At 36.9% G+C, this 12,553-nt stretch overlaps 1 protein-coding gene across 1 annotated transcript in view; it reads left to right on the forward strand.

The window, feature by feature from the left end:
• LOC148590767 (TBC1 domain family member 5-like) overlaps positions 1-12,553 on the forward strand; it is a gene marked incomplete at its 3' end in the record, with an annotated part of 130,584 nt that overhangs the window by 26,753 nt on the left and 91,278 nt on the right. The window contains exon 2 of the mRNA XM_088538612.1: positions 4,621-4,687. Within this exon, the coding sequence (XP_088394738.1) occupies positions 4,621-4,687 (67 nt within the window). The remainder of the gene's footprint in view (positions 1-4,620; positions 4,688-12,553) is intronic.

Genomic DNA, 12,553 nt, shown 5'->3' on the forward strand with positions numbered 1-12,553 from the left:
GCCAAAATGGAGAAGTGGAGAAGCAACAGTGGCTCTCAGAAAGTAGTAACCTGTCCGAATGTGAGATCTATTACGAATAGGTGGACAATTTAGAATACTGAAGTACTGTGGCAATTGATAAAATATATGTTGAATTCTGAGAGTGCTTCCAAATGAAGAATGCTACACTTGTAACCGCTTGTGAAATACGGCTCATTGCAGAGATGTCCTTTCAAACACTTCAGCAGACAATCAAGATGTCCTTCACGTTGTAAGAGAGCCAGAAGACTTTTTTCAGCATGAAGACTAAGGATTGTGAAATAAGTTTTTCTTCTCAGTCCAGCTCTTCCCTTTCAATTTTAAAATTCCCACAGCTGCAATCTGGAAATGGAGCATGAGAACTACAGCCTAAGATTTCCTAGAAATAGAAAGATTTCTTTCCAGTTCCATACCAAGTCTGCTTTCCATTCTCTTCTGTGGGCTCATGTCATGTAAGATTAACTTACTTCTTTTCTTAGTATGGTAGAAGGGAGTTCATAACAACATTAACATAGAGATTGTTATTTTCAATAACTTGTTGATTCTAAAGGATGAGAAAAGAGATGAATACTACTTTTAAGGTTTTTTTACTACTTTCGTAATACTTTTAAACTATTTGTTCATCAATGTTGAGTTTCTGGTTGGTTACTCCAGGATTACAAATTCCAAAACTGGATCCAAGTAATGTATTACTAATTCTCACTTAAAAATCCTATAACCAGTATATGGCAAATACCTGAGATTTCACTGGGATACAGTAAGCAGACCTTTATTTTTGTAAGGTTTGCTGGTACTTGTGGTTTAGTTAAGATTTTTAAAGTCACCAAAGAAAATGGTGAGTAATTTTTTTTTCATAGCTTACTGATTGAGAGGAAGATTGCCACACAAGTGTCATCACTGCACAGTGCCTGCTTCATTGCACTTTGCCAAAAGATGTCAAAGTAGACAACGACATAAAGAACAATGTGGTGCTCATTTTTCAGATGCTTTTCTTTTGGTCTTGTTTTGTAAATCTAATTGTTTTTCCTTACTGGGTTCTATCATTCTCCAGATAAGCTGTGAGAAGTAAAATAGGACGCTTCCACAGTTTTTAAAGCTGACATTCATAATGGCTGAGGTTGTTTTGGTATCAGTAGTTTAGGTTTTAATTTCAAAGTCTCTTCATGTACAAATTAAAAAGATGATTTTTTTTTTCCCTTGGACTTCATGTGATGGTTAGGCTGCTGACTGGCCCTAGAAATACATAGGTGTTTTTTTGTCTCACATCCAAACGTTTTGGCTTTGGAGTAGAAAATACTCCACAGAACAGTCTTCAGTCTCCAAATGAGAGATACCTGGTGTGGTAGGTGAATGCTTCAAAGGTGTCTAAGTATAACTGAACTGCATTAATGCATTCAGGTTGCTGTGCAGCATATTTCTATAACAGTTGCCCAGTATTAGGAAACATTCCATATGGCTGTAAAAGAGATTGAAAATTGATTTAACTCCTGTTAATTTCCAGACCTCTGGCAGTAGTAGTGCTCTTCAGGTAGGCTTACTAGGGAAATCTACTTAATTCTTTATCAATAAAATGCTGTCTAAGCCGTATCCCGAGATTTACCTGAAAGCGTCCCAGGGTTTCGTTTCAGCCAGCGAGTCCACTTCAGCAGTGGCTAGAGCTCATCTGAAGAATGCAGGGGCTGGATTATACATTCTGGAGGTTTATAATGCTCCGCTCTTCTGTCTGGAGAATACTTAATTCTCTCTCGTGGTTTTCTTTATTTTGTTCGTAGTGCTGTGTTAAAAGAGTGATTCAGAGAAAATTGATTTTGAATTTAACATCATGATCAACCCATGGCTTAAAAAATTCTGAGTGTCAGTAAACAGCTTTCCCTCCTAGGAATCATTTTTATTTGATTAGACACCATATTTATTTGAGTAGACACCACATTTACTTGAGTAGACACCACAAAGACCATTTGGTCTTGGTTAGGATTACCCAACGATTGTACGGAAAAAAAAAAAAAAGGTACATTCAGATAAGAAGTGGGGTGAAGCCGTCAGGGAAGGAAAAGTCTTGTGAAATAATGCAAAAACAAAAACATGAATGTCTCAATATCTGAAGTCAGACATATGAAAGTAGAGAATATAGTGATGGTAAATAGCAATATTTACTGGAAAGTGGATATATTCTATTTAAAATAATATTACTGGAAATTGTCCTATTATGATAGGCTTTATTTTTCAAGGGACAAGAAAAAGAGAAAAAGAATGTTTTTAATAATCAGAAGTCCAGCTTTGTTCATCTAAGTGTAGTAAAAAAGAAGCAGATTAGAGTTTCTGTTTTCAAACTAATTTGAGAAAGTTAGTCAATGAAGTCAGCTAGATTGAGTAGTTTCTAAACTACTAATCAGGATTTATTTTAGAGAAGGCTGCAAAAGTTACTGAGAAACTTGCAATCTGTATAAGATGAGGAACGAAAATTCTGTGTTCAACTGAACGATTAAGCAGTTCTTAAGGAAATTTTGGAGTAAGTGGAGACCCAGAATGGAAAAACAGCTGATCATCAAAGAAGGCCATTTCCTGGCTGTCAGAAAGTGTGGGGTTGTAGTGGCAATTACCAGAAGTTAAACTGAATGTGATTCTAAGAAGGCTATTTAAAATAACAAGAAAGTATCACTTTAACTGTGCCTTCCTGGGGAAGAAACCTAGAACCCCTGAGCAGTGCGAGTGGAGAACGAAACTAAACGTAATCCAGGTGTCGTTTAAACGTAGAAGAATACTTAGTTTTAATTTCCAGTAAAGACAGATTTTTCAAGTAAAGGCAGGATGGAATTGAAGCTGAATGCTAGATAGAGATGATTAATGAATAATGTAGCTACTAACAATTAAAACATTTGACTTGCAGAGTACCCCTTGTTCAAGGATACTGATAAATGCTGCTGTGTAATACAGTTTTCAGTCTTGCAGTTTGTGGCTGATGCCATATAATTGAAGGAGAGGAAATGTAGTCTCTATTACGGAGAGAGTAAGTCTCTTACTTAGGGTAAGAGAAAAATAAATGATGGCAAATTGACTGCAAGCGTAAGGGGATGACCATTATCCATGCAGTGCTCCAGCAAATTTTCTTAAAGGGAAAAATAAATTTAAAAAATAGAAAATGGCATAACTTTTAGTGCAGGTTGTTAAACAGGAGATAGTGGCCAACTAACCTGCTAGCCTTCTTTCAAAAGAAACATGTTTTAAAGAAATATGTTAAGTCTATCTAGTCCTCAGTAAGCCATCTGATGTGGTGCCACAGGAGATGTTATGAAGTAGAGAAAATGAGGATTAGTGAAATAAAGTAATTGTAAGACAAATAGGTGGCAACAGATTGTAATGAAAGAATTCTATTTTTAGGGAAGTTCAGCAGTTTATGGTTGAACAGATCTTAGCCAATATTTTCATTCATTGCCGTGGCACGGTGTGAGACTGCACTACTGATTTTGAAGGAACCATATTAGAAGGTAGTATCCAGTGCAAGAATAAATGGTAAATTTAGGCAGAAATGGACCTTTCCAAGAGACAGCATGAAACAATATGAACTACAGTATCATACTAGCAAGAAATTTTGCTATAAACTGCAACCATCTTGTTATGAATGAATAAGGAGAGCAAACATTTGGGTCTGTTAGAGGGTGACTGTGAAACTACAACATGATGTGGCATGACCAGATTTTATCAGGCAAAGTATTTTTAGTAGGGGGAAACAAATGCTGTCCCGAGACTAAACTGATCAGCCTTCATTTAGTATGCTGGATGTGATTTTGTCCCTTTTCTGTGTTTAAGACTGATTTAAAAGAAAGAGAGGGTATGAAACCTCATCTAGAAAGATGGCAAAGAGAACTTGTTTTCAGTTAGCAGAATGTAGGGTATAAAGGTATGTGGTACTATCTATGAATAGGGTAAGGAAATAAACGCCAAAGATGTAGAAGAATTACTAAGCTAAATGACAGGTTAGGCAGTAAAAAGGAATATAAAACAGATAGTAGAATAAATTCAACATGAAAAATAGAAGATTCTTTCTGACTTGTAAGTCTTTCAGTAAACTTGCAGGCCTGTTCTAGAGAGGGTGGATTCCTTCTAGTTCTACATCTCTGTCAATTTCTGTGAACTGTTCTATAAATGACTGACAATATGTAAAACATTGTGTTTTACAGACATACTATTCAGGTCACTTGATAAAAGCTTTGAACTTCTTTTGAGGAAAAAAATCTGGTATCATACAATCAATCCGATCTTGCACAGAATAAATGAACTTGTACATTCTTCATTAGTAAAATCAAACTTATCTATTTATATGGTAAACCTATTTTTTAAAAAACCTATTTAAGCTGTGTTTAAGAAGTTGAGAAAGTTCTAAACCAAAACCACAAGTGAAATGGAATCTTATGTTTTTAGAACACTCAGATTCAGAATGGCACATTGTTGTCTCTATTGATAACTGAGAAGTATCCCTTTAGGCTTTGTTGAGAAATAAAGTTACTATACATGGTAAAATCATTTGTTATTGTGAGTAATATTGTGGTATTTGTTATCAGAGCTTCAAATAACCAAGATCATTTTCTTCTGTTTTTGTATCAGGAGGATCAAATGAAAATGGAAGCATGCACCACAGCCCAGATTCTGATGGAACATTTATTTCTTACAGGTCAGTAAATTTTGGTACTTATTTATTTATTTATTTAACCAAAGTAATCAACATAATGTGTTTAAAGCAAGGGAGAAAGTCTACATTTTTAAGAGTATTGTACAATTTAAGTTGTAACAATCAGACAGATGAAGTATTAAGGAACAATCTGAAAAACTTCCTTTTAGGTTGTTGTTTTTATGAGAAAGCTTTTCAAAATGTTTGACTAATGAAAGCATTGAGGCATTATGTGTCAGTAAATGTATTCCTTAGTAAGTATTTCTTAGTTTATCTTGTTTTTTGTGTTTTTTTTTCCAAAAGCATGCAATGAAGTTGATAGCCCTCAGCTGTACACACAGTAATTAACTATTTACCAGGATCTTCTTCCTGATTTTCTCCAAAATAACTGGATCTATCCATCACATGAAACTCCAACAGCACTTACTAATTATTCCAATTAAAAAAAAAAAAAAGAGATTTGTTAAGTTTGACATTTCCTGACAGAAAGGTTTCACTTCTATTGGTAGTAAACACCAGTTAAAGAAACGTGGTGCAGAACAACTATTTGCAGTACTGCTTGTGCTACAAAGACTTGGTTCTTGCTAGGGTAAACAGCTGAGGTTTTCCAGTTCTTAAAAGCACAACAAGCTAGTAAGTAGGAAAAAGCAACTGTTGCCTCTTGAGTTATTGGAAACTCGGACTACAGATAGAGTCATCAGAAGCATAGTTTCATCTTTCGGTCAATAAAATGACTGCTAAAAATGCTACATGTTTGTCCCAAAGACTAACCTCAAATTTGTGCTAATTAGAATGACTACATCTAATTTTTGGTGCTTGAGTATGGTTAAAAAAAAAGAAAAAACAATCAAGCTTACCACCAGACCATTTTGAATTCCTGTAGCACACTAAGATGTATAGTTTCTATTTGTTTTTTTGTAGTCTCGTGGTGTGTGTGTGAGAGGTGAGAGCGGCTAGGCAGGAGGAAGGCTGGCCTCGTTGCAGCTGGGGAACTTCTCCCCCGTCCTGGCCTGTGGAGTTGTGCCACGCGGCTGGGGGAGGCCTGGACGGGCGCAGCAAGCTGAGACCGGCCCCGGGCCCTTGCAGAGTGGAGACTGAGAGACTGCTGAGAAGAGCAGGGAGCAAAAAGCCAGGTCTTGAAGGAGGAGAGAAGAAAGACTTTTCATAGAGGGGACAGCAGAGAGGTTATGACAGAGGTTGGGCCTGCATGTACCCTGTGAGCCAAGGGAGCTTTTATTTGCAAACCCTTTCAATTTTCTGTATCCTATAAAGTTGCTTCATCTAATTCATGTTCTGATGAAACCCAGATTGTGCTGATACCCTTTGAGTGTAGTTAGGGTACTTGCTTTGAGACATATATGCTGGCAGAGCTCTTTCAGGGTCTGCCTGACTCAGTTTCCTGTTACACTTGTGTTCTCTAATGCATAAAGAAAATATAAGTAGCCCAATACACTTGTAACAAGGAAAGCTGGAAGGAGAAACCAGCTGCAGTTAGACTATGGTTTCCTGAGGGTGTTTCCTGTGGTAGTGAGCTGTGCCCTGTCTCCCCACCTTCCTTTTCACACCTGCACCGGGACTCATCTCTTAGCAAACCAGTCCAAAGGGGCTGAACTAGCCTAATCTGCCTATTGGTAGGATGTGTTTTCTGATGACTTCGTTCATTGTATCAGTCTTCCCAAGACTGATACCAAGATGAGGTTCAGATGAGTATTGGTGCTAGTGTAAGGAAAGGGACTAGAACATGAGGCTGGGAGTAAATGGGAGGATGAATCGTGGTTATCAGCCTAAGCTGTAGTGGATTCACATCCATCACTCTCAGGACTATCAACCACAGGAGTCAGAGGACGTATACTAGGTGTTATGAATGGTTTTTGTCAATATTTTTGGAATATTGCAGCTTGTTGCTAAAAACTTGCATAGTTAAAAAAGTTCTTGTGATGCCCTAAGCCTATTCCCATAGGCCAAGCCATCTTTAATGTTCTGCAATCAACTAAGAGACAAAGTTGACCTTTGTGTCTCTATATTCCTTAGTCCAAAGCACATATAATAAAAAGGATCTTAGCTACCACTTTAACAGAATAATAATCATATTCTGTCAGAGGGGATTACAGCACAATTTGCAAAACTGAAGCTAAGTTATATTTTAAAATCAGTCCCAAGTCTTCACTGCTTTGCCAGTGTATTAAATTATTGGTATAATTAGAGGCAAGATGATAAAGCAAGCGAGTACAGTATATATATATAAAAAAAAACTCTGGCTTTTAATAGCTGGCAAGCTAACACTGTTATTAAGTAGTATTACAGTATTTAAGGTGTGAAATGAATATTTTCTGCTCAGTGGCAAGTAACTCCTATCATATAATGAGATTGGCTGTAAATTTGCTGGTTGCGTTGAATATTGTGTTGATAGTTACAGTTCTGTGTTGCGTGTTATATAAAAATGAACAGCTAATATCTTATAAAAGACTTAAACTGCCTTGAAAGATAACAATGGTAAATTTGTGTTGTTTATTTAAGGACTCATTGGACATTTTGACTTATTTTAGGATACTTCCAGTTAATATTATTTCAGTAAATTAGCAATTTGATAAAAGTATTGATAGTCTGGTTTATCCAATGTGTTTCAGTTTATTGTACTTTTAAAAAGCCTTAGTGTTAGATTCTTGCCCTAAAGAGGCTGTGCCATCTTTGGATCACAGTAGGTATTATGCTTGCATAAGACTAATATATGCAAAATCATACTGAAAATTTTTACTGAAAGAAGTGCTTTTATCAGTCTCTTTGTAATTCATTTAGGAGAAGTGGCAACTCCACATGCTTAAAAACACTTAATTGTGAATGCTTTTGCTATTAAAGTGCTCCTTGCTATAATAAAAAACATGGCAGCATGGCAGTAGGGTGGATTTACTTGATTCCTCCTTTTATTAAATTATGTTATTTGTTATTAACACACTTCATGTGTTAGTGTATTTGTTTTTCTTTTTAATATGGAGTTTGTGGATTTTGCTTGTGTTCATCATGGCGCAGATTTAGTGCTTATGTTGAGATAGTGAGCGTTTCCCTTTAGATCCTAAAGTTTGTGAGTAATGTAAATGATAAGCTCATGCGACTGGCACATGTTTCTCAATATTCTGTAAGTTTGTGAATGCATCCTCTCAGGTCACAGAGAATTTTCTTGTTGATCTTCAGGCTCTGAGGAGAGCATTTTAGTGTACTTGAGAAAAGCTTTATGCATATGACATTAAAAAAATTCTTTCCTAGTACCATGTCATCCAAGTTTGAAGTTCACTCTTAGAAAAATTTGAACAAGGTGTTAGACATATAGTTTCATCTTTAAAACAAAAGAAACCTGGGAAAGATGTTTGAGCTGCACTGTACCGTGGTGTTTTACAGCCATGGTTGAAGCCTTTTCAGGATGTGCAAATTGGTCAGACATGGCCAAAATGAAAAGGAAAAAAAAAAAAAAAAGCCCAAGCTTCCAGTAGCTGCAATGCAGTGCCACTGGAAAGTCGAAATACTGTCTTTCTCTTGCCTTCCCAAGGGCAGCTGACCTTCTCCTCGCCAAAGAGGTGAACCCCTTGCCAGCACATATGACTACAGACTATTACATTAATCTGTTTAGCCTCAGTACCAGCTGCTTGCATGTTTTTAATTATCTTATTAGATAGTATAACAGTGACCTATGAAATAAAATGAAGGTGAGTATTTTTTAACTTTATTTTACAGGCTATTTTTCTAAATATATTTTAATGACCTAATTATGACTTTTAGGGAGAGCCATTGATGCAGACATTCAATTTGGCTGATAGAATCTAACATCTCAAGGGCACTTATTTTCCTCGAAGGGGGATTCATGCATTAATATTGCTTGTAATAAATATATAGCCTTAAAAAAGCTCCCTTTTCATACTTGTGTTGTTAACTGACTTTATGATTTAGAGACCCATGACCACTGTGCTGTGATGTATTATTTGTTAATACCTCCCTGCATTTGTACCTGAGTTTAATTTTTGACCCGCGTACCACGATGGATGAAGCTCTTTCCAGCATGACTTACACTCCATGCTAATTCTGTTTGCTCCGAGTTCTAGCACAGGCAGACGCTGTGTATTCCTCCTTTGGCTGTTATTTCAAATAGACAGCAGTTCTGGTATATGAAAGACTTTTGTAGTCTGTTTTCTTTCCTTGACTTCTTGCACATTCTGGTTACCAGATGTTTTCTTTCTCATTGCAAAAAGGCAGTTAGTCCTGCTGGCTGAGGCACGTTTCTTGTGTGCTCGCCAACAACTGCAGGGCTGGTACTGAGCGTGCAGAAGACAGACAGCAAGGGGTGCAAGCTGTTCCTGCCTCTTCCTTCCCCTTTCCAAAGGTGGATTGTGAAACCGGTTTGATTCCTGTGTTGACCTATGGTTTTTCTAGGCTGCTGTGCCAGAAATGGGTACATACCCTCTATCCATATCTTCTAGACATAGGGTGGTTTCATAAGATACAAGCTATTTAAATACTTATATCTTGTGGAAATCACATGTCTTAATCTGATGGGAACCAACCCTTTCCCCACTACACAAGCATATTTAGTCTTCTGCAGCATAGGCAGGTGGTGTCTTTTTACTGTGTTTTACTTTTTAAGTCACCTCTGCACAAGGATAACCTCTTGTTTTTTTTCCTTAATTTTTTCACACTAGGTGTGAAACCTAACGAGCAGCCGTAAAGAGGAAGTGTTTCTATTGGGTTTTTCACATATTTTGAGTTACAATAATGTTAGGAGGCCTAGCAGTGAAGTAGCTCTGCACACCCTTATGCAGGGAGGCTCCTCAAGAGCTTCTTGTGTGCAGAGGCAGGAAAATTCGTGCTTCTTTTGCCCTCCCTACAACCATTTGTTAGAGGCCTTCCTGGATTTCGTTGCAAAGAGGCCTTTCCATACATGTTCGTTTTGTCTGTAGAACCTTAAACTCTATCCTTGCAGTTTCTGATCCTTCTGCATTTCTGAACTTACTTGCTTATAAACCTTCTCCATGCCAGCACTCTCAATTTCTCCCTGTGTGGGAAGATGTTGCAGAGCTTCATTTCCAGCAAGGAAAATTGACTCTTTGCCCTGAAGGCGAGTATCTTCCAAAGCACTTCTGTGCTAATTCAAGGAGATCCACTTGTGACATCCAAGAGTGGAAAGCACTCTTGACATCCAGAACTTGAAGGTTTCCATTTTTCTCTGAATTTTTTTCAAAGCTATTTTCCTTTCTTACCCTGTTTGAGGGCCCTGATAAGATCTCCTGATCGATCTTGTCAGACTTCTTTTTTTGGCTTCCACAGCTGACCCACTCTGGAGCCTTTGCCTTTTGCCCCAAGGAATGTGCTAGTGACACGATAGGCCACAAGAAGAAAACGTCATCACGGAGGATCTGAACCCTCGTGTGCTAAACAGAGCCATTTCCTGCAGGATGGAGCAGAGACCGTTGTTCTTAGAGGGGCAAAGCCCAATCTAGAAGTATGGTGCAGGTTTTCATACAAAGCCAGTATGAATATATATTAATTTATGTCAGAAAAAAAGAGTAGTTCTGAGATCAATTTAAAAGAAAGGCATAGCTCAGGAAATAATACTTAGTTTAGGTTCATACAGTGCATTTGCATTTTTAGGAAATAATATGACCCACAGAGGTGAATGTTGCATAAAAGTCTTGGGTTTTTGCAGCTGAATGCACAGGTCAAGTATAACTGCAGATGTCTAATACAACAAACTTTGAAGGTGTTTTTCAGTAATCAAAGGCAAGAACAATCTTTTTCAGTTCTCAAAATACATTTGATTTGTTGATCTGCTCTGTGTCATTTACACTGTCATTTAGCACTGTGGTTAAATCTACTTTATTTTAGAACAAAACATTTAACTTTCACTAAAATGTTACTAAACCCTAGTATTTTTTAAAACCACAAAAACAAAATTAGTTTGTTCTGAAATTGGAAGGAGGCATTTGTGGCAGTAGGAGAAGAAAGAAGGTATATATGAGTGAAAAAACATTACTTTCTCAGCAAAATTAAACTATATGCCTTTGATAAAGTGCAAAAATTCTAAATGAACAGGACAGCTTAGCATCTGAGGTCAGATATTTCACTTTGCAAATTTTTTTGTTGTGTTTAAAAAAAAAATAAATGAGGATCCTCCTTTCTGGTAAGCACCATTAGTCTTTTAATGTAAACTTTATAGAGAAGAAACAGCAGAATTTATGCTGTGTTTTTTTTTTATTTTGGCCTGCCAGACCTTTCACAGATGCTTCTTTCTAACCCAACATCTGGCTGTAGTTCATTATTAAAAAGGTATTTAAAATCTGAAGTAATTATTAAAAGTTGAGAAGCTCAGCAGGTCTAAGCAATGCAGTGACCTCAGCATTGCAAACCCCTCGAAACTCTGCACCTGTGTCATGTTTGCACCAACATGACTAACCCTGGCAGGTGAGTGACTATTTTTCTTGGGGTTGAGGTGCACATTTTGAGATCAAACTGGCATTCCAGTGTGTCTGTAAAGTAGAGTCAGGGAGCACAAGTTAATGTAAGTCAGACTTTCAGATGGCTCTAAGAAGAATGCTTCCACAGAAGCTAAGCAGTTCCAAGGATTAGAAGTATTGTCCCAATTCAAAACCTGCTTCACTAAAAATGATCGATTAAATGGTCAATTTTAACTACAGTGAAAGGTATCTCAAGGTCCTATGCCAGATCCAGATCTAATATGAGAGAAGCAATATATGCCTGCAAAGAGTTCCTCTGACAGCGCAACCTTAAATTAGTTCCACAGGTTATATGACACTTAATTAAACTGATAGCTTAAATAACTTAGTTAGTCACCTGAAATTTTGGTGATTTTTTTTATATTAAGGAAGTGATTTTTACCTTACTTCACACAAACCCTTCTAGCTGTATGTCTGCCAATATTAAATGAGACCTGAACTGTTTAGAAAATCTGGCCTTTGATTTTGAGCCTCCCAGCAGTGCATCCATGCATATTCACACTGCCATGGCTGTTAACTCTGCCTCGTATCCTGAGGCGGGAGTTTGGGATGCAACAGAAAACACACACGCATTTTCCAAGCAGTTTGAAAAGTCTTCACATGAAAGCTGTCAAGTGGATTTTCAGGATATCAAATAAAAAAAAATGGTATATTTCAGAAATGTTTTCTTTTAAAACTTATGAATTGCTTTTTTTTCCCTCTGCTTTAGGGAATAAACTGTTTTTATTACACTGCTGTCTCCTGCTTAACCTTTTTCTAAAACGTTCACTTTATGGTATAATAAATAATAAAAACTATGTATGTTCCTTCGATATATTCTGTATATGTGAAAAAAGCTATTGCTTATTCTAAAAGCACTCTAATATGCCTATCAGTAAAGGCCTCCAATTGCAAACATATACCGTCACCATTAGGGAATTTGTTTTCTTTCTGACATATTCGTTGCTTCACTGGGTGCCTTTGGGAAGCTGAGTTGGATCTCAAAATTTAAAAGAACTCATTTTGATATTAACAGCATTGTATAAAAATATGAAATAGTCTGGGAACATGCATGCCATTTTATCCTAGATAATTTTGCCAATGTTAGCAGCACTACTCAAGAGTTTTCTTTGGGCCTCTGCGAAACTATCCGTTTGTGCTTGAATAATGGTCTAGACGGTGAAATAAGCTTGAGATTTAGATTCCAATCTAGAATATGTATGCAAATGTTCATACCTTCCAGTAGCACTCTTTTCATGGTCTGAAAACATTCCTTGTTTTCTAAATGTTGTTGTAAATATTAAAGGGATCTTATTTCATCACAGATGTGAAAGAGAGATTTCAAAACTTAGTATGAAATACTTGCCCAATGCAGGATTCAAAGAACTACATG

This window comes from Tinamus guttatus, unplaced genomic scaffold (genome assembly GCF_059628265.1).
Source record: "Tinamus guttatus ecotype Peru unplaced genomic scaffold, ASM5962826v1 Tinamus_guttatus_pri_ptg001099l, whole genome shotgun sequence".
Taxonomy (NCBI): Eukaryota; Metazoa; Chordata; class Aves; order Tinamiformes; family Tinamidae; genus Tinamus; species Tinamus guttatus.